This window comes from Hetaerina americana, unplaced genomic scaffold, assembly GCF_022747635.1.
Source record: "Hetaerina americana unplaced genomic scaffold, ioHetAmer1.1.p SCAF_24, whole genome shotgun sequence".
NCBI classification, from domain to species: domain Eukaryota; kingdom Metazoa; phylum Arthropoda; class Insecta; order Odonata; family Calopterygidae; genus Hetaerina; species Hetaerina americana.
The window spans coordinates 6,443,889-6,471,359 of NW_027286808.1; the positions used below are offsets into that span (position 1 = coordinate 6,443,889).

The 27,471-nt window shown below is 35.6% G+C and overlaps 1 protein-coding gene across 1 annotated transcript; it reads right to left on the reverse strand.

The window, feature by feature from the left end:
- Positions 1-2,924: 2,924 nt before the first annotated feature.
- Positions 2,925-27,205, reverse strand: Tsr1 (Tsr1 ribosome assembly factor). Its single transcript, XM_071586595.1, has 13 exons — positions 27,007-27,205; positions 26,660-26,930; positions 26,266-26,491; positions 22,177-22,386; positions 21,189-21,446; positions 16,945-17,116; positions 14,842-15,066; positions 12,303-12,535; positions 6,711-6,883; positions 4,069-4,159; positions 3,574-3,684; positions 3,283-3,490; positions 2,925-3,160 (listed from the first exon to the last, which is right to left on the reverse strand). The coding sequence occupies exons 1-13, from the start codon at positions 27,119-27,121 to the stop codon at positions 2,973-2,975; spliced, it is 2,481 nt and encodes an 826-aa protein (XP_071442696.1). The 5' UTR covers positions 27,122-27,205; the 3' UTR covers positions 2,925-2,972.
- Between the last annotated feature and the right edge of the window lie 266 nt (positions 27,206-27,471).

The window sequence follows — 27,471 nt, forward strand, 5'->3', positions numbered from 1 at the left end:
CGCTGATATCTTCCTGGGCCACTCTCCACTGGTCCGATATCTGGGAAAGAAGGGTCTCATTATTCCCATAATACTCAACCTTTGTCCGATGTGACTCGTCCAAAGGCTGGTTGTTTGACACCACCAATCACTACTACCTTCCGGCTGTTGGCACAGATTAGTCCGGCTTCCGGACATGGTTTGAACCGAAAACATGGTTTTTGAATTCATCAAAGGCTTCTTCAGGTGCCGAAAAACGTTGGCCACGCAATTTTTTCTTGATAAATGGGAAGAATAAGTAGTCATTTGGTGCAAAATCAGGGCTGTACGGAGGATGACCCATCAATTCAACATTTTGGCCAGTCACATAGGTATTTGTTTCAGTCGACCTGTGAGAGCTTGCATTGTTATGATGAAGAATGATCCTTTGTTGCTGCTTCCGTATTTCACCAAGTACTTCAGGCAAACACATTCTTGTACCATTTAGAATTCACGGTTCTACGTTGCTCTATTGGTATGGTAGCCACATGTCCAGTTATTCCTAAGAAACAGGCGATCATTTCCTTCGATGTGCTTTGTATACAAATCATTTTTGTCAGATTTGGCTCATCTTGGAAGACCCATACAGTGGATTGCTGTTTTGTTTCAGGCTCATACACTTAGATCCAAGTTTCGTCACCTGTATAGATGTTAAACACAGCTTTTGATGCACCATGATTGTATTTCTTGAGCATTTCTTTGCACCAAATGTCATGAGCATTTGTCAAATTATACAGGATCCAATGCAAACAGATTTCTTTCACGGCCAAATATTCATGCAATATTTTATTGATGTTCGTCATACTTATTTGCCTCGATCTCACAATAAGTCACAGGACGATCTTCCTTTACTAGTTCTTGCATAACATCAATATTTTCTGACACAACAACGGATAATGGACGACCTTCATGACTAAGCGAATGGCATCCATGATGCCGTTCTCTTAGCGATGGCATCATGGATGCCGTTTTACCACCGTTTCACAGCGGCAAATGATTGGGCTTCATTGCAAAAAGTGAAGTAAGTTGATTGATGCACTCCTGTCCTAATATTCCATGTCGAAAGTCATAAAAAATCATTTCACTTAATTGTTCACGGACTAACTCCATTTTTCCGCTAAGACAAAATTTTAAAGCCACTGTAAACAACAAAAGTTATGACCAAATGTTCTGACTAAAGTTAGCATTTAAAGGGTCAAAATTTCCGATGGAAACATCAGATGGCACCTAAAGCACTTCATGTTGTCAAGGCTCAAATTATAAATAGTAACCCTCATTAGGCATGATATTATGATGAGACACCGATGAACTGAATGATATAGCCATCAATTTTTGTCTGTGAATGGTTGAAAAAGTCCTGGCAGAAAAATTTAGGTAAGACTACCATATTGTCTTTCTGAAAACGTGGAATTAGCAGCATGCTAGATGTAAGTAAAGATGACATTGTGTGCAAGGAAAGTGACAACCCCAGAAATAACTGCAGAGATGATTTAGTAGCAGTGAGGACTGATTTTTTGGGATTCTATGACGAATAAACTGATATAACTGCACATTTTTTAATGCAACAATGCTATTCTCTTCATATTAAGTATTAAAAATTAAATACATTATTACTTTTGTCTGATTTAAGTTATTTTTGAAATTTCCAACCTGAACGAATCAGTTCATCTTATTGAAATACAGTACATGTGGCTTTGAATGCATGGGAATCTTGTGATATATATATTGACCACTCATTACAATATGATGACACACTTTTATGAACTCCATAACTTCCCTTATATTACAAGGCATAATCAAAAAGGGCTCTTTTCTTATATTTAAATATTGGCTAGTCAGAACAAGGTGTTAAAGATGCATGCAGCACCATCTACTGATTGTTTCCAAAGCTACTGAAATAGTTTTGACTCGGCAGTCATTTACTTGTTGGTGAATGCAGATAACAATGTCTGCAAAATCACTGCTTCCACCCTTCGTAAAGTTTACCCTGTGATTCGATTTTTACGTGTTAAAAGAATCATCAGCTGCCCCAATTCAGCGGGAATTGTGCCTAGTATATGGACCTACAGTAATGAGGAAAGGAAAGGTTATACAATGGTGTTACGGCTTCAAAAGTAGCCTCACAAATGTGCAAGATGAAGACCTGAATGGCAGGTCAAGTAGACCAAGAACTAAATGAATCACTATTTAAATGTTAGTTACAAGAAAGATAAAATATCACAAATTGTGAGCAAGGTGGGTACTGAGAATTCTTACCATTCAAAGTAAAGACCAAAGAATGTTGAGTGGAAGAGCATTTTTGGATTGCCAACACTGGTTCTGACCTTGCACCTAGTAAATATTTCCTCTTCTAGCAGTTGAAATTTTGAATTGATGGAAAACTGTATGAAGACATCAAGGAACTCGAGACTGCCATTGTCAACTGGTTCCATTCCCAGGCTGTGTACTTTGGGTGTTGAGGGATTGAAGAAGATGTGAATGGCAATTATTTAGAAAAGAGAAGTAGGTTTGTAGGAAACTAACACCACCAATAAAAACTTCGCCTAACGAATACATTTTTTCATGACCAAATGACCATATCTTTTCGTATATACCTCATATTTGGTCAGAGTACCACAATGCACACACTAATAAAATATCATCATTGATTAGCCAAACAAGTTTGCATGTAAATCAATCCGATCCAAGTAGGTGATGACCCATTGCTGATAATATGAACCTTTGCTGTTGCTAAAATACACTTCAACAAGCATGAAGACTAGAATCGGTGTTCAAAAATGATTTTAAGAATTATATGACCCTCTGCAGAATCTTCCTACTGCGAAGTAGTTACACAGTACCTTGAAGCATAAAGGAAATAATTCCTACTTAGAAGGTTCTAAGAGGGAGTACAAAGTATCATTAAAAACAATTAAACAAAGTTATTATTCACAATCATTTATATACATTGTGTTTCATGGCAGTTCGACTCTTTTGGGTTTGAATAAGAAGGTGGTAGGAGATTCAGAACTACTCTTCACTACAGTGGATACATCTGGATCATACGTCCACTTGGGAAATACTCTTTTATAAAGATTCATGAGCACAGTGTCCTGAGACTTTAACTGCCCATCGAAAAAGCACTTCATGTGCCCATGCGTGCCTGAAATGGTGGTTAAATAAAAAAGTTAGTGTAGTTTAAAAAATACTGGTTAAAACTATTTAGATCATACTAATGAAATTACAAATATATAAGTAAGAATATAATACATATAAATTCAATACCTAATGGTTCTTTGATATGACCACGACGTCCATATTTTGTTCTTAGCTCGATTGGCTTAAACCAGGTAATGTCTTCTGGGTCAAAAAACATAAAACGTATCACAGCTGACCGTCGGTGCACTTTGAACGGGTGGCCAGATAGCACACAACGTTTTATAATAATCCTGTCTGGATTGGCATCCAAAACTGATCCCACTGCCACTAATTCCTAAAAAAATTATCAGGAAATAATTCACAATATTCCTTTACTATCATGCTTTTTCCAGGGCAACCTATGTTACAACCCCTTACCTTGTGTCCATCTTTAGCCTCCGTAAATGCTAACACCGAGGCTGGGGGAAAAGTGATAGGGGCAAACATACTTGCCACAACAGTAGAGTCGGGTTGAAAAAACCTTTCAAACTGAAATAAAAGATATTATTTTCATGAATAAAAATGTTTATCCAAAATCAAAGACAATGCATGAGTAATGAACATTCCTGATTCCACAGCCAATTTACTTTCTATAAAACCTAACATGTTATATAAAATAACAAATAAACCCACTGGGTAGGTTAGGAATTACCTAAACCCCACTTTCAGCATTTGACTAAAAACAAATGAAAAATACTACTACTTCAGAATCCTGAGTTAGTAGATAGTAGGATCCAAATGCACAAAGTTGAATTTACAGTTTTCTCTCTTCCTTCCCCAAAACACAAAGAGCTGTGATTCTTTTCTGTAAATACAGATGATCTTAGATTGGCTCTTTCTCTGCAGAGTTACATTTCCTTACAGTGACATTACCTTATGCTTGGTCCCATTTGTGTGCTGGCTGTAGATTGGACACACCCTGAACCTTCTGACGCCACATTGCAAAAAGAGTGGCTCCTTGGACCTAAAAACAACACAAAGACTGTTAAGACTACAAGTGCCACAAATATTCTTTCAAAGAAAACCACTAATACCATATGAATTTTCTGTTAAAAAAAACATCAGGATTTAGCATATGGAATTTTATCGCAGGAGGAAACAAAACAATAAACCCATTGGATGGGGAGGTGATGGAGACTTTTTTCGTGATAGTCACGGAATGGTGTTCATTGATTATCTCAAAAAATGTAAAATAATAATGGAAGAGTATTATGCATCACTCCTTGACAAGCTGAAAATATAAATTGCAAAAAATGACTGCATTTGAAGAAGAAGAAAGTGCTTTTCCATCAGGCCAACTCACCAGCTCACACTTTATGGGTCGCTATAGCTAAAATTCTCAAATTGCAGTTTGGATTGATTGACCACTCACTGCATTCACCAAATCTGGCCCCAGCAACTTTTTCCTATTTCCTAGCCTTTTCAATTGGAGGACAGAGATTTTCCTCAGACGAGAAAGTTAACATATACATAAATGCCTATTTTTTAGAGAAAGACGTCAACCACTGGAGGGGTTAAAACATTAGAGCATCACTGGAAATAGTGTACTCACTTAAAACAAAAATAAATTTGAAGAAAACCTCTAATTAACTTGTTAGGCTGCAAACTTTACAGACTACTCTAGTACTATTTGCAAGGCTTATAATAAGAACAATTTCCAAGAAAATTTTACAAGAAGAAGCCACAGTGGTCATAATAAATTCTTAAGAAAGAAATGCATTTATAGATGATAATCTCTGATGAATTCATCAAATATAAAACATTAAAAACATGGAAGCTAAATTTTACACGAACAATTAATGACAAAACACATTTATGCAAACCTAAATCACACATGATTACAATATCTAAAAGGAATAACATTAAATTTTAAAGAACACTTTTTCAAGTATGTTGGTAATACTATATTCAATAGATTCAGGCGATAAGTAAAGTTTGTCATTATGAGGAAAAAATTTGCACTTTTCCACAGATTTATTTGTAACGCACTATGCGTTTCAGTTCATCAAACCATCTTCAGGTACAAAATCTCTTATACTTGAAGGCAGTTTGATGGACTTAAACGCGTTGCACGTTACAAATAAATCTGTGGAAAAGTGCCAATTTGTGTTTTCTCATAATAATTAGTACCACTAACAGTTAGTTGAGGGACATTAAAAATTGAAATATCTAAAATCAAAGTCATTCATTAACATCCAAAAGGTATTCAATTAGATAATTTTCAGAATAATCAATTGTACATGGCAAGCGACAGATAAATGCATGGGGAAAATGACATTAACATAAAATAAAAAATCAGAAAAATTTGTCAAAAAGTATCACTAAAAATTAAGGATAGTTTATTCTCAGCCCTTTAACTACTATAGAGGTACCACATTAAATCTCCAACTAAATTCAAAGAATGATCATTCAAATTGCTTTCAAGAAAAATAAAAATCAATTGCGATAACTGCGTCAAGTTTTGATCATTTAATTGTTTTCAAAGGCCATTAGATTAAAACCTCCAACAAAGGTTCACCTTTTCAGACGTTTGTCTTACTATGTCCTCATAGTTTTCTTTATTGATATTATATGTTTATTTCTAACATTATAGACAGCCTACTTAAAATATTATAAGGTCCATTCAATAAAGAATGATCATGACATTTTAGTTTCCCACTTTACTGTGCAAAACTTTAATCTTGGTATATTGTGGGCTTAAAGCATGATTTCTATGTGGTATAAGTTTCATTGATTTGATTCCAATAAAGCTTCAGCAGCACCCATAGCAAGTTGAAATGTTTAGTTTAGCAGTGATGGAGGTGACAAATAATGAGCAAAAACTGCATTGAAATTTTGCTTCTGCCCAAACAAAATGCCAGCCAAAACCTATACCATGTACAAGAGGCATTAATTGAGTTCCTCAAAGCACTAAGCCAGACCTATACCATGAACAAGAGGCATTCATTGAGTTCTTCGGAGCACTAAATCAATTTCATAGGAAGGGAAACTGGTACTCTAATCATTGCTCTGATGGAAGTAAATATGCTGCTACCATTGCAAGAACACAGAACAACGTCAAGAGCACTATCAGACATATTGGAAATTTCAACCCAACAGCCAGTATAACCCTCTAAAATAAAGCATGGCCCCAGAATGCAAACTCTGTTGCTCATTATATCTCGCCAAAATCAAGGTGAAACATGTTCTTCCTACTCCCAGTAGTCCAGACCTAGCCCCATGGGACTTTTTCCTATTCCCCAATGCGAAGAAACACCTTCATTATTTTCATAAACTTTTTTTTCTTCGCCTTTTATCATCAACAGAACCAGCACTAACATTTGCTGAGATTTCAAAGGTCCTATCACAAAATGGCATCCAGAATGTCTTTAAAGACTAGAAAAAAGTTTATCCATGCATCCAATGAGAGGCCATCAACATTAGGATGATGAATAATGTATGCTTTTAAAAAATTATTATCATTCTTTACTGAACAACCCTTGCTTATAAATTATCAGTAAAATATATCAACTCACCTAATAGGCGCTTGCTTGCAAGCTGGAGTACGCCTAAGAACCACATTAAGGAGAGACATCTTCTGCTCATGCGGCAGGAGACTGTGAGCAATCAATGGAGCCTTAACACTTTCTCTCTGGTCCCACAAATGTTGAGGAACACCAATAATATGCAGTGTCACATATGACCCTGGCTAATATAAAATGATGAGAAAAGATGTTAGAAATGTATGGAATAAAACCAAAATGACCAAACTGAATAGAGTAAACTGAATCATTTCAAACACATAAATTAAACTCCCGCTTATCCATGTGGGGATTATCAATTCTGCAGATTACCCGAGCTAGTTTCATCCCAGAACCTCAAAATTTTAATAAAATAACCATTACAATTAAATGCTTTGACTCTTCAACATACTTTTTAAAAAATAATAATTTAAAATACCGGGACTATCTAAGTTTTAAATTTCATTAAATAAAAGTCTACCAATAGTATTTATTGTATTAATTCAAACATTTTTGAAAAACTAGTAATTTCCCAATATTGTTTCCCTCATTCATTAGCCATGACAACAACTTTCTTCTTTAAAGCGAGCAAATACTAAATTTTACAAAGCAACAAATAAGTCATTAACTCCAGTGCATTATTAAATTGGTTTTTATATGACGAAGATGATTCCACATTAATGACCCTGTTAAAAAATTCATCCTATGCCAGTAATTTTTTTTTGTTGGAAGGATGATTGGTTTAGCTTTCCGAGGAAAATATGTCCAGCTATTCACTTTACGATAAGTTTTATTATTGTAAATGTATAATTCCACCCTTATAAAATGTCTGAAAATTGAAACAACGTGCTTCCCATAGCCAAAAACCTCGAATTAATCATAAGCTATGAAAAAGGAGAGTTACTGTATAAATGGTTGGTTAAAAAGTATCAATAAAAATTTTTTCCTTACACCTGTGTGAAGTATTGAATTCAATCCATCAATTAGATGTGCGCATGATTGTAGATCGTATTGACATTGATGAGATGACAGCACACGCCATTATCACAGACAATTTGGCAATACAAAAGATCTGTGCAAAACTCATACCAAAGGTCGTGACGGACAACCAAAAGCAGATTTGAGTGTCTGCTGGTGAAGACTTTCTGAAATGGCACTGTGAAGATTCCCCAACCCCCTCACAGTCCTTGGCAACAGCAGACTATTTCCTATTCCCACAAATATGAAATCCTCTTTCAAAAGACAACACCATGGGAACTTCAGCTTAATAATATGCAGAAAGCTTCATCAAAGAAGCTTTCCACATATTCTTAAGGATCTTCCGGAATCTACCTACCAGGGAGCCTTCAAGTAGAAGAAAAGTCATTGGCAAAAGTGTGCCTGCACTCAAGAGATGTACTCTGAAAATTTTTTAGGTATTGTAGCAAATTTCTGATATAGATCTATTGTTCCAAAACTTTTCTTGATACTTTTCTCACAAAGAATGAATATCCATTTATATCGCTGCCATTATTTTCCATTTTATCAGTGTTTTTTGATTACCTCTCCTTCATCATGCATCCATTAGCATTGATAATTGAGACTGTGAGCACTATATTTCTGAACGTTGAGAAAACAAAGCAATAGGATTAAAAGAATTCAAATCCACGGTATCTACTGAAATAAAATTTTTTAAATGTGACTTTTCCTGGATTAAAAAGCAGTTCAGATTTTCCAGTCTAATGTCTGATTCAGATTCTACAGTGTACTAAATTTCCTCAGCCAACTGCTGTCCTAGGCACCGTTGACTCTAATAACAACCAATTTATTCAAACATTAGTACAGTGAATTAACTACTTCAACACTGTTGGTAAAAATATAAGCAAAACATATATTGGGTTGAACAATGTATTCAAAACATGAATTGCAGTATAATGAAAGAAAACGTTTCAAATTATTTCAATTATGAAAGAAAGAAAAGTATCATTAGTGAGGAAATAAAAAGAAGTATAAGAAGTAAAGAGGAGTACTCTATTTTTTAGAGTAACTGATATCCTTTAAAATACTCGAGCATTATTCATGTTTATTTTTATCAATGTTTGAGCGAAGTGTTCATATGATTAAACAATACTTCCTTCAGGAGTCATTAGCTTTCTACCCATGATAATTTCTTTTTCATAAACTGAAGTCCCCTACCTCACTACCATGTCTTCATTTGCCTGCTGTCTAGTTCAAATCCCCCATTACTATCAAATATTTCCCTCCAGTAACATCTATGTCTTCTAACTGAGCATACACCCAGTTGACTTCTTCCTCCTTTTGATTGCTAGGTGGCATGCAGACCACAGCAATGACAAAGTTTGTTGGTTCGGCTTTTACCTATAGTAGTAATATTATCTCCATTGCTTGCTCTATGTTAACTATGCTCCTTCCTACCATTTTATTCAATATTATTGCAACCCCTTGCTGGCTCATACCCCTCCGCTGTATATTACTCTATTATAATTATCACTCCAATAATACCTGCTGTCCTATGATGTCATATTGCACAGCTCTATCTAAAACATCTATATTTCCCTTATCCATCTCTGGCATTATTTTCTAATTTTCCTGTCATCAATATCGTCCTAGTTTTCCTGTTCTAGATTTCATTTCCCTATTCTAACTCTACTCTGTCTTCTGTGCCAATTTTTATAATGAAAAACTATAACTTGGTAATTCCACAAAATTCTGAGGAGGTACAGTTATAATTTTTTGATGGTGATTGATAAGAATATAGTGATTATTTTTTATTATAAAATGATTTGATTCCATAAAATCAAACTTTAAACAAGTAATTACTCTAGAGATGTTACTGCATCCTCTGATTTCATTAGAGGATGACCGTGGAAGCCTTGCCTCTCAAGCTGCTGGGCATGAAAAGGCCAAAGAGGCCAAGTCCCATAGTTGCCAGGACTCATTTACACTATAGCATCCATCGTTTGAGTCTTGAGATACATAATTGAAGTGACTTCCCGTTGCCTTCCTCAATAGCGTTTTTAAGGTGATGCCATCACTCAATGGGCACTCCACTGGGGTGAGATGCCATCTGGCTTCACCTAATACAACAATGATATTTACTCCTGGTCAGGATTCAATGAGTACATATAATCTATCATTATGCTTTAAGTAATTTCAAAAATATCAAAATACTATGCTTAACTATTTACAGTCATCTGCTGTGCTGTTGTTTAGTCCTAAGGTGATGTAAACCTATCATATATTGAAAACCACTCATAAAAAAGAAGAACATTTTTAACAGTTCAGACTAATTTGCTGGTAGATTCTTCAATTATTTTTAGTGATAAAAAATAGGCCTGAATAACAAAATTTACAATAACAAGCTGATTTTTATGTCAGCAAGACGGTGAAATTTGCCATTAATTCAGCAAATACTAGTGTGAATATTTATTAATTAATTTAAGCAATATTTAACTTGAGACATGAAAAAAACTGCCATTTAAATATACATCAATATGTAGTTTCACTGTATCTATGCAAACCTATTGACCATAAAACAAACTAGTCATTACAACTTTGGTTATTTTATTCATAAAACCTTTTAAATAAATAATTTTTACTTCCACTGAGATGAAATAAAAGATGGAAGCTAATCGCTGAATCTCTTGCTATTTTTCGTGCGAACATAATATTAAATATATACATTTGAAACAAATGAGTTTGAAAAAAACTCTAACTATTGATCTTAAAACTCAGTTAGGTTTGCTGATGACCAAGCTTTAGTTTGCCAGTCAGCCAAGGGGTTGAAAGCATTGCTGAGTGAATTGGAAATTCGGTGCGACAGGTATGGGATGAGAATCAATATTAATAAAACAAAGGTTATGCGATTTTCTAGAAAGAAAAAGGCCAAGCTTAACATTAAAATAGGAGGGCAAAAACTAGAGCAGGTAGACCAGTTTATGTATGTCGGCAGTGTTTTGGACCAACACAGTCAAAGTAGTAAGGAAGTAAGGAGAAGAATTGCTCTAGGCAAAGAGGCTTTCACAAGGAGGAGGGAGTTGATGAGAGGGACGTTGAGTAAGGATGTTAAGAAAAGACTTGTGAAAACTCTGATATGGAGCGTAGCTATGTACGGCGCGGAAACGTGGTCGTTGAAGCAGGAGGATAGACGTAGACTGGAGGCTTTTGAAATGTGGGTGTGGAGAAGAATGGAGAAGGTGAAATGGACAGAGAAGAAAACAAATGAGGAAGTACTTGGTATGGTGGGTGAAGAGAGGGGTTTGTTGGGAGCATCCTATGGAGGCAGGAAAAGTGGATGAAGGGGGTGCTGACCGGCAGTGGGATGTTGAAGACTGTGATAGAGGGTAGAATGTTGGGCAAAAGAGGAAAGGGAAGGAACAGGATAGGGATGTTGGACGGGATGAAGGGAGGAAGAAAGTACTCGGAGATGAAGAGGGACCTGATATAGAGTAGGATGATGGATTTTGTGTTTTGTTAGGAGTAATAAAATATTTGTTTGGTAGTTGTGTCCATCCAAAAACCTGCCTTAACTGGTAGATTACCTTAAAAAAATTGTGTAAAAAAAAGGCTGAGCAGTGTTTTTGCAGCCCCAGGATTCGATGCCAATTTAAATCTAGATCGCTATCTTATTTATCGTATGCAGCAATCTTGAATTTTGATTTTGAACCTCTTCGTCCCCTAACTCTTGATCGATAATGTCGTGAGTAGGTCTTTCTCCCGTTGAATCATGTACAAGGTTTGGCTTGACTAGAATAGTAACACAGGGACTCTAAGCAATCGTATTCGAGGATCATTAGACCGTTGATCATTTCTTATGAGAGCGGTGTCATCGGGCGCTTTGATTATTCGAAATGAAACACAAAACGTAACGCTTTAGGGAGAGCGGTCAATGAAAGAACATCTCGAATTCTTCTCCTGGGTCAATTTGTTTTATCCCGATATCAAGCATATTATTTGAGTAAATTAAAACTCTTAAAAATGCCACAATAATCTATATTGTGACCTGCTAGTCCTCCAAGTGGTTCTCTGGAGAGGGCAAATTCAATATATTTAAAAAAATACCATATATAACCTGCCATCAAATGTCTATTGAAAAAAATTAACTCTTAAAAGCCCCCTTTTTAGGTAAGAAAATGTATCAATATGTATAAGCAATCACCATTTAATTTTTGTGTCAATCTCTGTTAGGGATTTCAAAGTGAAAACATTTTTGGGTCAAGGTACTCTAAAAAATTCGAGGTTTTTGAAACGCTTCGAAGGTTCTCACATTTTTTACTTACTCTTTAATTAGCTTAGGAATAAACAATTTAGGTCTCTTTCTGCCTTGGCTTATATTTGTATTATTATAAATTTTCACCGGAGTGGGATGTTGAAGACTGTAATTGAGGGGAGAATGTTAGGCAAACGAGGAAAGGGAAGGAACAGGATAGAGATGTTGGACGGGATGAAGGGAGGAAGAAAGTATTAAGAGCTGAAGAGGGACTTGATGTAGAGTAGGAGGTTGTGTTTTGCTAGGGGCCACAAATTATTTAATTAGTAATTACGTCCATCCAAAAACCTACCTTAACCGGTAGATTACCAAATAAATAAATAAAATATTGATCTTACCTGCACTCCATCTTCTTCAATATCTTCCCAAGCCTTAATTTGCTTTCCCAATCGCCGACGGGTTTGTTCAAAATTTTGAAACTGGAAAATTCTTGCATAATCTTGCGGGAGATTTTCTTTGGGGTCCCATGGAGATGTGCGGAATGACTTCAACCCCCGATACTTCTGATATCTGACTCTGGCATTATGGACACTATCTACTTCATCTGGGAACATTATCTCACTCTTAGCCTCTGAAATAATACAGAAAATAGAAAATTTTACATAAATTAAAGCATCTTCAGAATCCATGATGAATCTAATGTCACATATGTCAAACATGACCTAAACATTTGGAAAAGGAAATACAGAAAATAACTGCCAATACACATAAATACCAAAGGGTGAAGTCCGTAATTTTCATACATATAACATTTTTTTAACTTTAACTTCACTTCAAAGGGGCTTGGTAGTCTAGTAAAGTAGAGTGCTAGGCTACCAACCAGAGGACCAGGGTTCAGTTCCTGAGGATGCCTCTGGGCAGCCACAGCTTCACACCAAACTATGCGACTTTTTGGACACTAGATCTTCCCAGGTAACCACATTTGGGGAAAGAGATGGCCCCCCCTACCCTGATATACATATAACCTTAGAATATATAACTGTATTTTTTCTCTTCACTTGGGTACTTGACCATTACTCCCTTACCAGTAGGAAAGCAAAAAGAGTATACCAATAATGCTTATACATCAGATTTTGGGTAGCCATACTTTTGGATACATTAAAAATTAAAATACATAAACAATGAAACTAATATCACAGCTAAAAAGTCATTTGTTCTCCACCTATTATACCATTTTCAATTATAGCAGTTATTCATCACTTCCAAGTCTACAATGAAATCCTATTTGGTCCTCATAAATGAGCAAGTTTAATGGAACTATCCATCACAATGCTTACATTTAATCTAACTGCATTTAGAAGTCATATTTCCATGGAATTCTATGCATTTGACTTAATCACTTTTAATGACCTTAGCTGTCAGTCACCTTCTCTAAAACTACTACTACTTGGATATCATGAACACAAAATTTTAGAAGTAGATGCTATACTAGCAGACTCCAGGACTCCTCCTTCCCACACACAGCACAGTATAGTAGCTTTAGGATTATAGCAAACAAGAACACCACTTGCCACCTGAAAAGCCTAGGGGACAATAGTTTTACTTATATGCATCCATTTTACACTGATCATTTTTTTAGAAAATTCCTTCCTGCAAGACAGTGTGTGAAATAACTTCTAATATAGGGCATTTTACTAACTCTCTAACAACTTTTTGTTGTACTTTCAACTCTCCCATTTCACTCCTCAACTCTGTCTGTCCCAGTGATGCCCAATGCCGGCAGCTGCCAACACCAGGGTGGTCACATTTTCTTCTAGCAACATCAGGGGTTGGGACCTTGAGTTGCATGGTCAAAGGGTAATCAAGCTTTCCTCTTCTTAGTAGTAGTAGTTTTTAGGGGAGGCGACAGACAGCGGAGGTCATTTGTGCCATTTGACAGGAAAGGATGGAGGGTGGAGAAAAACCCGGAGTCAGCATTAGCCTACTCTTATCAAAAGGCACCCAGGGGCCTGCAGCTTAATGTCTCATCCGACGGGTGGCTTATTCACTCAAAGTGCCCCCCACAAAGTACCTCAAGTAGGGATTGGGATAATACAGAAAAATCTCTGCCGCTGCTAGAATTCGAACCCAGACCCTCTGGTACATTAGCCACTGCGCCATCTTGATCCCCTTTCTCCTTCCTGCTCTCCAGTTCTGCATAATCAATCTTAGCATGGTGGCGGTCTATCATATACTACGTGGTTGATGCTCATTTTTAATATTTAATACATCTGAAAACTTCTATAGTAGATAATATTGATACTTGTTTAAAATTAAGTATTCCATTAACATCACATCAGGGAGTTATGAGGATATTTTTCCCTCACCTCATACACCCTCCCACTCCCTCATCTCTAACCCTTTCCACCTGGTGCTTGCTACCCCTGCCAAACCTTTTTTGGTGATTCATGGGGTATTTGTGTAGATATAATATTTTACAACAATCGTGAAAGGGTGAATCTTGTGCACATGAAATGAGAAACTACAAAATTCAAGGTGTCTCTGAATTGTCCCTTCATTTAAAGACCAATTTTAATATTTGCCTTTCGTCAAGCATGCGAAAGAGATTAATGAAATGTGTTTACCTTAATTAGTTACATAGTTTGGGACCATTACCTAAAGAATGGACATGCTAACAAGGAACATTCTAATAAGTGCCCCTTGCAAAATAATAAAAGGGTCAGAATAATGTATACATAATTTAAGTTTTGAAAAATAATTTATGGGTAATTTTCAGCTTTCAAAATTCAGGACAATTTAAGTTTTCACAGTTCTACAGTCAATTGGTTGTCCTTACATAATGCTTTGAATACTAACCTCCTATTATGCTGATAATTTTATGTCTTTATCCTATGGTAAAACTAATGTGGCATGTAAATAGCATTCATTAAAAAATACCTTTAATTTTTTTTAGAGCCGATTCCTCTTCATCAAGATCCAGGTCCATGTCATACTTCTCTGGGTCAGCACCACCTTCAGTCACAGTTATAGTTTCATATTCCTCATCATTACTGCCATTTTCAGCATCCGAATCTTCTTGAGACATTGCATCTAGCAAGTCAGGAGCACCATCCTCCTCCATTTCATCAACTTCACTTGCTTTTTCATCACCACAGCCATCATCTTTTGGAGAAAAGAAATGAACAATAGCTGCTTATGGATATTCAGCAATGATAATACCACAAATATCCGTTCATTGTCATGTAAATATATTTTTTTTAGTACTACATTTATCATTATCTTCTTAAGCCTAGGAAAATCTTTCCTGGTTTTCCAAAAATACAGGAAAGAAGAATTTTCTCATTTTTTTGTCTGATTGAAAATCACTTCATAAGAAATAAATACATTAATAATAACAGGGATGTTTGGAAATGGAAAAAATAATGAAAATATCTCTGTAAAGTTACTGGCAAATGGTTTGCCATTAATTATGGGATTGCTATCCAAAGAAAAATGCACCAATGACAGTGAAAACCTCGAGAAGAATACAAAGGAGGAAGCAAAAGAATGATAAATTTAATGCCAAAGAAAATGAAGGGAGAGAAATATAAGTTAAAACTCAAGTCTGCCATAGAATTATTAAAGAAAACTGACAAAAATCAAGTGTGGCTGAACAAGAGGTTTCCTATGCTCCACTTGAGATTAGTGTTCTGGACAAAGCGTTACATGCACATGTCAACAAAAATTATGTAAAATACTGGACTACATTGACCTACAATAATAGGGGAGTTATGACTTCTACACAAACCCACCACCCAAGTCATCTGCATAAAATGTGAAAGAATGGCCACGTAAAGGTGAAGTAAATAGGGAAACTTCTTGCCAGGACCATTCGAATTATACCTGGAAGAATCAATAAAAGAAGCAGAAGGAATAGACATCAAAGTGGAAATGAAATGAGTTACATAGAAAATGAAGGGAATAGAGAGGAAATAAACATGTTCTCTTGGGCAGATCAAATGCAGTTCTAACGGAGCATCAAGAAGATCTACATGGATCCTTGGACCCAATTCATTGATACTTCAAAAGAGAGAATGAAATTTAAAAGGAAGAGAAAAGTTGAATATGGGTACTGCAATGCAAGCAAAGTAATTTAAATGAGTGGAAATTGTCTCAAAGCAGTTTAACTTGGGATAGATGAGGTTGTAAAGACGAATTGCGAAGAACAGCTGAAGCTATGAAGGCATTTGCAATTAAGAGGGAACTACTCCAAAGAAATATGACCGCAAATATGGCAGTAAACATTTGAAAATGTATGGTAGCAAGGACATCTTTTTACTAACTATTCATGACTGAAAATTTTTCCTTTCTGAACAGAACATAAAATAATTGAATAACTTCCAAGGTATATTTTATTCATATTTTAATGGAAAGATAAGACTTCATCACAATTTACTGTCTAAATGTGGAGCCATATGAATTTTTTTTAAATCAATTTATTCCAACAACTTTTCAGTGCCTTAAAGTTTGAATTAATGAAGTGTGCTGACCAGAACAATACACAAAAGCCCTATGAAAGAACACTACAAAAAATAAAAATTACTCAAAATAAATTAGGAAAAACACATTCATAAGAAATAAACTCTGTAAAACATTGGAGTCAGGACCACAATCATTTGTATTCAATCAAATTTTACATAAAATATCAGGACATAAAATCCAGCGCCATTGTAATCAGCTACTACCTCAAAGATAATGATACCATTATGATGATAGGAAAATGGAATAGGCTGTTTTCCACAAAAAATAAAATTTCCTGAGTTCTGAAGATACCACTGTGTTATGAAACTAGTAAATCAATAATAATACGTACTGTGGAAGGCAAAGTCTGTGCTACCTTCCTATCAGCATCGACTTTGCCTCACCACTTTTAAGTTCTCTTTGAAAAGAATCTTTAGAGAGAATGAAATGCACTTCAGAAATGATTTATTTAAAATGAATACTCCTAAAACGGAAACCCTTATAAAAGCAAATGTACGTGTACTTCACATATTGGCATACCATCATCTGAATCTGGGATCCACGCGGCTTGATAGGCCGAAGTTCCCTTGGGTACACGCTTAAGGTGTTTCTTTACTGCCATCTGCTGAGCTGCTTCTGCCAATTCTTCTGCTGTGGGCCAGGTCTGTTCGCCTTCCATGGGATCTATATCATTTTCAGTCCGAAGGTCCTCCTGATAATAAACATGAAATACAACTTCTAAAACCTCAAGTAAAATAAGCACATCTCACAGGGAAGAATAAATTGTAGGATTAAAAAGGGATTCTCTCCCACATGCCCTTGTGCATTAGATCCTTCAGTAGTCATGGTTAAGGTCAATCCATGAGTTGAGTGTGTGGATTTTAGAGCAATGCTTACCTCAGGTTAACTTTTAGCATGGACAGCAGGAGGTAGTCTCATAAAAATTCAGCCAAGATGGGAGAAAGAATTTAGGCACACATTCAAACTGAATAGATTTGCAGATGAAGAAGCAATTTAGTTGGTCAGCCATAAGGTTACTATCATTTCTCAATGAACTGCAGTACCATTGCGATCGTAATTGGATGAGAATTACTCATGTGAAAAAGAATGTAATGAAATTGTAAGAAAATATGAGGCTGAGATAAACGAGGTAAATGAAGTAGAAAGTATGCAGAGCTAAAGAATAAGTTATTGCATTATGAGGTCTCAGGATATTTTGTGTCACGACACCAAAGCCTTAAATCATAACGGATAGTTCCATAGTCCATCAAAAACCTACACTTAAGTCGATCGACTATGACTATTACTACTACTAAGAGTACTCCAAACAATATCTCAGATCATACTCCAATGGGAGGCCCTAACTGAAGGAGGATTATTCCCAATTGAAGGACAGCAGCTTTGACACAAGTGCATTGATACTAGTGACAACATGTAAAATAGGCATTAATGATGCAGGAGGTGAAATCTACACCTCTATTTCCTTCTCACTGATGTACTTAATATTTGAATGTAATTCTGCTAATGCTTTTGGCTGATCATTTAGTATTTATAAAGAATTTTACTCTTTAGGTATGAGCATACTTTTTCTACATTAAAGAAGGCCAAGGATGACATACCAAACTGCATTCTGAACTTTGTTTTGGATTATCCACCAACTTCACACAGTTAATTCTAATTTGATTTTTCAAGTCTCAAGGTTTATATCTAAGAACTATGTTTGTTAGTTTCACTAAAATGTCACTCTCACAAAAAATAGCTAAGAAAAGCAAGTACACCCTGGAATTACACATGGGATGGAAAAGGTACAAAATATAAAAAATGTCACTACTTCCTTTTAAAACCCAGTGGCTGAATATTGGTATCATTGAGCAATCATTATGAGTGCATTATAGAAGATTGTGAGTCAACCAGAGCATGAAGCTCATCCTCAAATATTTCTGAGCAATAGAATGTGATGCATATCTACAGTGTAACCTCCCTTAACGAGCACCTCGAATAGTGAGTAATTTGAATAACAAGCAAAAGATTGTGTGATTGAGTGAAATTTTGCATAACAAGTGATGAGGAGAGGGAGATGCCCAGAGTGACTGTGCCTGATGTTTACGTTTGTCTTTGACAAGTTCCACTAGCACCGTAATGTCGCTAGTGATTGCACATTTGTCCAAACTTGTGTTTAGGCATGTTATTTGTGACCTTTCGTGCACAGTTTAATAATATTTTATGAATATTTTTAAAAATATCCATGAAGAAAAAGCCACAAGAAGACAGTCAAAAGAGAATTAAAATATCCGTAGAAATGAAAAGTGAAATCATTCAAAAGTGAGAACGAGCTGATCTATCAAGAACATACAATCACTCAACATTAACGTTTTGCAATATCCTCAAGAACAAGGAAAAGCCGACCCTTGAAGAGCTTAACGAGTCACATTGTGTTTCACAGAAAGAAGATGGGAGAAGAGTTGGTCTGAGGAGGTAATAGCAAAGCAGAAATCACCTAGCACAATAAGTTAATGCAGAAAACATTGGAAACTGTTGCAGCATATATTAAGAAGAATCACCCTAATATGACAGTTGCTTCACTCGCTATGGATTTATGTGAGGATAGAGTAGTGCGGCATTTTTACAGCATTTGAAAGAGTCAGAAAAAACAAATATAACTAGTAAAAGAGAATTAGGTCTGAATCATGTATAATAAACTAATTACTTTAATTCATTTTTTTCTACAAATCTAATTTGTATTCCAGGTTGGCTCATCCTGAGATCAAGGAAGAGGTGAAGACTATTATTCTCTGATGCATCATTAACTGAGAAATATCACCTTAATAAAATTGTTTGCGTGCTAAAAATTTGCGTAACGATAATGATATATCACATTTTCAAAAATATATTGAAGAGTAGGTAAAAACAAATCTCTCTCGACAGATTTATTGAAAAAATGAATAATAAAGTAATAATTTCAATTCAATTTTGTTTCCAAAGAATCGAATTTGCATTCCCAGTGGTTTCATTTCACAAAAGAAGAAAAGGTGAACATGACCCACGATCTTAACATCATTGTATTTAAAGTTGGCTTTAACCTTGTGGACTGTGACACTTGGCGCACAACTGCAAATGCCTATGACATTGTACGCACGGTACTTCATCACTTCGTCTTATTAATTTAAAGACCAAAAATTTTGGAGTGTAAGAGGATGCCTTGGTAGCTACTAGGCCGGACATCGAGGGATCCAGGTTCAAATCCCAGTCCAGGCAAATTATTTTCACACACTGAAATCGTGGCATTGTACTCTCAATGATGATCAAGCGACTCCTTTTACATTAATAAAAAAACAACAATTGAAACTAGAGAAGAGATGTGAACTCCATAAGGCAATACTTATTTGTAAATTTATCAGAAAGAAAGCACTTAACTAATTGCAACAAAGTATTTTAACTTAATGCTGACAGAGAGAAAAATTAACCCATAAAACTGAGGAACTACACCATACAAAGGACTCTGTTAAATCTTGTGGAGAGACTTCATGTAAACTTTGAAATTCTCCACCCGAAAAGAGGAAATTTAGAAAAAATACCACCCTCTTACATTGATAAATCAGCTCATGGATAAATTCCCATCCCACCGAACTCTTATAATAAATTCCATATTTTTTACATACCCTGGTATCTAATGAAAAAAGAGCCCTACATTTGCTAAAACTATAAATAAGAGGATTGGTTAAACTTAACTTGGAAAAGAAATGGATTTTACCACATTTACTGGAATAATTTTTCATTTCTCATTGATACGAAACTTCAACAGTTAATACTAAAATTAACTTTTTACAATGATTTTACTGGTAATTTTGGTGTGTAACCTTACAAATAATGAATACAGTAAACCATTGCAAATCTGCATCCACCTAATCCTGATAACCACTTAATCGGGGCAGTCCAGTCGTGTCATGTAGGGGGTTTCTTATGGGTGAGAGTTTGATATTGCTTTATAGACTATCAATTCTGAAAATGAAGGCTACTCTCTTTGGTTTGCATTAAATTTCCACGAAAGGAAAAGGCAGGTTCAGTAAATTATGCTGCTGGAAGTTGAAAGATAGCAAGAAGTCATCTATGGTGGAATTTGTACAATCATTTATTATAGAAATAAATGGCATTCAAACACAGCATAAAAAATTGCCAAATACTTATGTGTAGGGAGAACTTAAATGCAGGTAGTGGTTAGCTATGGCTATTTAGGCAGCATGTTATTTATGATGAAGGTGCAACATGAGTGCTGAAAGCAATGCTGTTGAACCATTTACAAGAGCTGAAAACTGAATGTGAATTAAAGTAACCTTGGATCTATAATACAGATGAGATGCGCATGTACGGAACATGTTTTTATAGAAAAGATGTATGCTTTATGAAGCATATACAAGGTTTCTAGACGAACAATCTTTTTAAAATATCTTAATCACTGAAATGCAATCAAGTCTATCAGTGCATTGCAAAGAATGTGTTTCGCAACCATTAAACCAGAAAATTACAAAATGGGCTTGATGAGCTAGTGTGCACTTGTAATTACCACAGCTCTGCAAATAAGGGTTTCCTTTATGTTTATAAGAGAAAAAATATTCAAAATCACTATCCCGAAGTATTATACCCTCCTCCTGATACACTATGTACATTATGGAAAATAAGATGGAAATCCATTCCCAAAACAATTTCTGTAATCAATTGCACGGGGCATGTTTCATTTCGATGTAGTCCTGAAAATAACAGAAGACAATGTAATCATATAAACCAACCTGCTTCACTGGATCTGCCACATGAAGCACTTTTTCCCCAGTTATGTCATCATTGGCATTATCCTCCATCAGCATATCAGCCTCCTCCCTCTTCTTCCTCTCCTCTTTAATCAAGTCTAATGGATGAGGATCTTGAGGTGGAGCTGTGATTTTAGACATCTGGAAGGTTCCCCACCCAGGAACATGAACAAGACTGTTTACAGACAGTGGCCGTTTCCCACGGACATACCCACTAACCAATAAGGTTCCTTGAGATTCCTGCAATGAAATAAAGATTTCAACAGCCTTTCTTATTTTTTATTTTGAACTCATGACAACCCTATACAAGGGGTAAATCAGCAATCAGAATGATTCTGAAGATAATAACAAGAAAGGAGACTTTCATCCAACCCACATGGGATAAATTGGCCAATTTTAAGATCTGGATTTCTAAAGATCTTCAATAGTATAGCACCAGTATAAGTGTAAACTTTGAGTAATTTATGGTAAAACAAATTATTTCTTTCAGGAAAGCATTTGTTAATTTCACTTACAAGTAAAAATTTAAGCAGGTTTTAATGGTTATGAATGAGGAGACTTAAGTAGTCTCTGATTGAAAAGTCTTGCTTTTCACTAAAAAAGGCTACTGATAGCCGAAATTTACCTTCTTGCATGTTAAAGCCATATTCGTGTAAACCCCTGTTATTTGAAAATAATGTATTAAATAATTGACACTATTGTAAACGTACATTACTTAATTAAAAAAACTTAAATATGAGTATATATGAGAGTTTATGAAATTAGGAATCATGAAAATAATGCATTAAATTACCAGTTTTTCATTGATGATTTCACCAGTAACTGGTTTCACCAGTTACCAGTTATTATTTACAAATTATCAGTTTTTCATGATTTCACTGAACTGCAATTTGCACATATTATTACTAAGTTTCATATAAGAACAAATATTTATACAAATTGTTACAGATATATTGAATAATAATCTTACCATTCCTTCAGTCGAACCGGGTAAAAATTGCAGTTTCTCTGCTAGTATATGAGGCCGACGATCTCTTTGTGTGACAGGTCTTTGCTTCTGGGAACCAATGCGTCTTAAAAGAAGCAAGGCATCGCCAGGCGTCTCAATTGACAGGACTTTCTCATCTGGAAACCATCGTGAGACTTCTTTGGTTAAACTTTGGCGCATTTCCCCTCTTTTCTGAATGAAAATAATGAAAGATGGTAAAAAGCGGCATCATTATTAACCACATAAATGGTTACAAATAAGCATGTAGAATAAATTAGCATTTAAAACATGCACAAAATCCTTTAAGTGCAAAGTCTGACAATGCAATGCTGACAACACACATTATTTGTGCTAATGGATGAATGATGAAAACTAGATGGCCAAAAAAAAAAAAGAATCGAAATATGTGCTTGGAAAATGTGATCATGATACAAACATATATTTACTAGGAGACTCTCCATTATCATACCTTGTCATTAATTCGTGTTTTACAGAGATGAAAAGTACAAATTTTCCATTTTTCAGCAATTTTTATAAGAGGGTGGAATTATAGTTTTATCTTAGACTATCATCAAGTGAATAGCAGAACGTATTTTCCATAGAAAGCTTAACCAATCACGTAGCCAGAAAAAACAAATGATTGGCTGAGGATAAATATTGACAAAGGAACTGTGATAAAGGATCATATTCATCATACGGTAGAGATTTAAAAAAATGCAGAATTGATACTCAATGACTTATTTGTTGCAAAGAGCACTATATATTTGCTCACCTAAAAGGAGAATATGGACTTTGCAGGGCTAATGAATGTGAGGGAAACGATAATGGGAAAGTACGGATAGTATAAAAATATTAGAATTAAAGCATTAAATACTATTATCAAATTTTCATTTTATTTGTTAAAAACTTTTAAGCATGTCGAGGTTCATCAAAACTTTTATTTTTTTAAAAAGTATAATCAAGTTTTAAAAATTATCTTCCCAATTTAAACTTCATAAAAATTGAGGTGGTGAGAAGGAAATCAGATAATCTGCAAATTGGATAATCCAAAGTTAATCACTGATAACTTTTTTAATTTAGGTTGCCTGAAACTCAAAATCAGCACATATTATTCTCAACATTGGTTCATTGTAATTAGTAGTACCAGTTGTACAAGTATGAAGTGTAGTTTGCAGACAGATGGTGCACCAACCAAGTGGTATAAAGATTTGACACTCATGCCGTTTTGTTGTACCATCAAGAAAGGTCAGATGCCCACGAGTGATAAATTGAAAAGGTGTTTGCATAGTTTAATCTTGCCGTGCTCAATGTGTCGAAATTTAACCCAAACAAAGAGCATTCGCAGACAGCATTAATATTTGGTTTTTATTGAAAGAAAACTGCTCCTGAATCATACAGATTAGATTACTTCAAGAAGTTTATGGTGAACATGCTCCATCGCAAGATGCATCTGAACAATGGTCTAGGCATTTTTAAAGTGGTCACTGCGCTTATTCAGACAAGGAACATGGAAAACCACTAAAAAGGTATGAAAATGTGGAATTCCAAGAATTGTTGGAATGAAGATGATTCCCAAATACAAAAACAACTCGAAGAGCTATTGAAAATTAAGTCAACAAGCTGTTTCCAATCACCAATTAGGGATGCAAAAGACTCAGAAGACTGACAGATGGGTACCACATGAACTGAATGACAGACAGATGAAGTCTTCATCCCTGTTTTTACAATCTCCATTTTTATATTCACGTGGTACCTCTTCAACACTCTCAGTGGAAGTATCTTTTTAAAATGCTGTCTCTGATGTAACAACTCACTAGTTTCCAGTAAAGCACAAAATATAAATCATTTTCCAAATCTAGAAGTCCATTTACAAGTTGCATTCAAGAGAGTTTTAAATACATAGTTACACTCTCAAATGTGCACATGGTGTAGCCGAGGGAAGTAATGAGTGCTGAATCATTTATCGCCATCAGCAGTCAATATTTGCAAATAAATAGGACTCGGGAGCAGACTAATAGCTTTGAGAAATTGGCTCCTGGTCTTTACACAGGATTTGGAAAAATCTTCTGTCATAATTCTTCTCCTATTCCCTTCAGATAAAGCTGACATTATCTTATGCTTTTTCTTTATTGCAAATGCAAAGAAAGATTGATGATCCTTTTCCCCAATGAGTGTCATTGGGTTAAAATAGCTTCTCTTGTTTACTCCTTATCATAAATGAAAATTGATCTTCTAACAGAAACCCCTCTACTTGGCATTCTATCCTTAAGTAAATGATTCTTGATGTATGTATTCAAGTTTGTGGTACAAAATTTCTCACAATTATCCGCTATTCTTTGGAGAGTTCATTATGTTCCTCTGGAAAGTCTTATATTATGTTTCTTGGCTAACTGAATTCGAGGGGAACAGGATGGTGAAGTGGCGAATGTACAGGCTTCCCCCCAGAATCCCTGGTTTGAAAATCGTAACAGTCTTCATCTCTGTTACTATGGAACAGTTCCAACACATCACACCTGAACTGTATTTATATTGAAAGAGATTGTGTTCTTTAGCAGAAGACCAGAAGGTAAAACATTATAAGTTGAGAAACCGGCTACAAGTGGGTGGCCACATATTTTCAAGACTCTTATTCCTCTCTTTCTTATGGCTTTTCCAATAAACGTGATTCCAAGAAACTGCAGGAGATGCCGCAACAGTAACTTTAGATGGAGTCTTCTGCTAATATGCATTACAATGCAACAATTTCAGGGTAAAAAAAGTCATTCGCCTAGGTTTGGCAGGTGTTTTTAGTGAACTGCGGTTAATTGATACTGGTGCAACTTAAGGTTTTTGCAACGTTCAGCATGCATGATGATCTATACCAAGCACAAACAACTCTCACAACAAAGATGTGCATTATTATCACCTTGAAATCCCTGTTTGCATGTCAAATTACTGACTTTTTCATACAACTGGGCCCTTTTTTGAATTTTTTTAGAAAATTGATTTTTTCCCCAGTTGCCCCCTTTCTCCCAGTTTACTGAACTTCTGTATGAGTCTTAACTCATCCACTTCCATACAAGAAGTGGAAGAGATAAGTTAACTGGGATGCGGAATCAGCAACCATGGAGGAAGTACATAGAATGACTAGAAAAGTCTTGGTCAAGAATGTAATCAACCAACAACTGGCAGGCAGCACAAAGCCTCAAAGATGGAAAACAAAACATACCCTTAGACATGCTTCTCCAAACAGTGTTAATGACATTGATGAGGAAAGGATGAATGAAATAAATAATAAGAATAAATGAAAAGATATCTAGGAAAGAGCAAGCCATAGGTTTTATGGAGATCACAAAAGGGTGTTCAATAAAAACTAGACAGAAAGGTTTAGTTAAGGATAACCTTACCCTTCCCTAAACCTTTTGAGATTACTTTGCAAGCAAAATGGGCCTGCTGAAATCGGGAAAAGTGATGACATGCAAGGAACAGGTGATGACAGACAACTAAGAGAAGAAAGTTACATATATGCAGAGGCTAGAAGATAGAATAAATGGTTAAACAGTTCCAAACAACCAATCTTAAAATGAATATTAAGCAAGGCATAGAAAACAAATCACCACACAAAAAATTGTGAACTTCTTATTTTAAAGCAGTCAATTTAGATTTTAGTTTAAATTTTCAAGAAACTTAAGTTTAGAAAAAGCTGAAAGGTGGAGTAATGCTAAGAAAGATGATGAATATTCCTGGCCCGCCCGATAAAAAACAACGACATAAAAACTAATATTTATCAAATTTGAAGTTCCAGCCATGCTCAAATTTATATTGGATTAAATCACGTGCATGCAGGCATTTAACTGCACCCAGCTAATTTTCATGCCTTACACGGAGTATTTCGAATTAACGGAATTTCCTTCGAGGTTTGTATTTAAAGATGTCCAGTCTAATTAGAATTCAAAAATACAGTAGTATCATAAAAATCAGTTTCATTTGTGGATTAATTTTTGTCGTATTTTTTTATTTTACCCAAAATTTACTGCAATAAACATTCAGCTTCACAAAACCTAGGGCAACCTATCTCAATATTTTACAAACCTTTTGCGGTATATAACTGAGTCCTGATGCGACCATCACAGGAGTAGGCAGTCCTTGGGCAAAAATGCATGAAAGAAGACACTCCCCATCTTCATCCACTGGGGGACCGCAACCCGTTCCATCGACTATCAGTATAACTGTGTCCGCAGTTTTTAGTGTGTCCAAGATACCAAATAGATCCTCCGGAGGAGTCACAAATGAAAATCGCTGTTTGAATCGAGGGACACTAAAAGGAAACAATAATACATTTCAAAATCACCGACACATCACCATCTTGAGCAAAGATTTATACAACACACTCAGGGAAACTAATTAAAGTATTAGGTTAACACCTAGCTATAAACAATAGGAATTTGCAATGCACAATTAGAGACGACGATGCTAAGATAGATACCATATATGAGCAAGTCCCTCCTCGCTCCATGTTAGATTAGCCGACCCTTCTGCATTCAGAATTGCTTTCCGCACAGTGTCGATGTCAACAATATTTGAAAGTGGTACCAATGCCACAAGAAATGGAGGACTTGAAGCCCCACCAAGTGATCTCTTCCGATTAAACGCTTCCGCTCGTTTCTGAGACCGCAGTTGCACAGCTTGATTGCGTCTTTCGTTTCGTTTCAGTTCTCGACGAGCACGAGCTGTCAACGATTTTACTGAGACTTTCCCTGCAATACAAATAATGATGAATTACATGCTGCACTATTCCAATAAAAACAATGTTATTGCAATTTAGTAACACACCTTTCGCCGCACTATCAATAGCCCCTTTACTTCTATGACGGCCATGTTTATGTGCTTTATTTGGCTGTTTGAATTCCCCTGGTCGATGCCTTTCTTGGGCTGAATCAGCTCCCATCGTGGGATACAATTATTCCAAAAATCTTTAACAATAACGTGACTTACTCCATTCAGTCAAACACCCTCGGCCTCGTGGTCCACTAGACAGAACTCGAGAATTGAATAAAAAACACTATCGATATTCGAAAATCGTCACTTAGCGCAAGCGCAAACTTAGATGAGGCATTTAAAGTTACTTTCTCACTCATATACAGTTCAGCAGACTCCATTTCCAGCGAAACTATCACTTTTTCGCTATAGTAATTAAATCTTCTATTAATATCCTTATAGAAAGCTATTAATAATTATGGGTGAAGAATTAATAAATTACTACTGATAGAAAAATGTATGGCTTACGTAAGTGGTATT

What these genes read in the sequence shown, in the direction of transcription:
- Tsr1 (XM_071586595.1), bottom strand. Translation starts at nt 27,121, where the DNA reads ATGGGAGCTGATTCAGCCCAAGAAAGGCATCGACCAGGGGAATTCAAA. An exon ending in TCAGTTATATACCGCAAAAG is followed by an intron (nt 22,387 to 26,265) that starts GTTTGTAAAATA and finishes ATTTTCATTCAG; the next exon opens with AAAAGAGGGGAAATGCGCCA. An exon ending in TGCAAGCAAGCGCCTATTAG is followed by an intron (nt 4,160 to 6,710) that starts GTGAGTTGATAT and finishes TGTTGTTTTTAG; the next exon opens with GTCCAAGGAGCCACTCTTTT.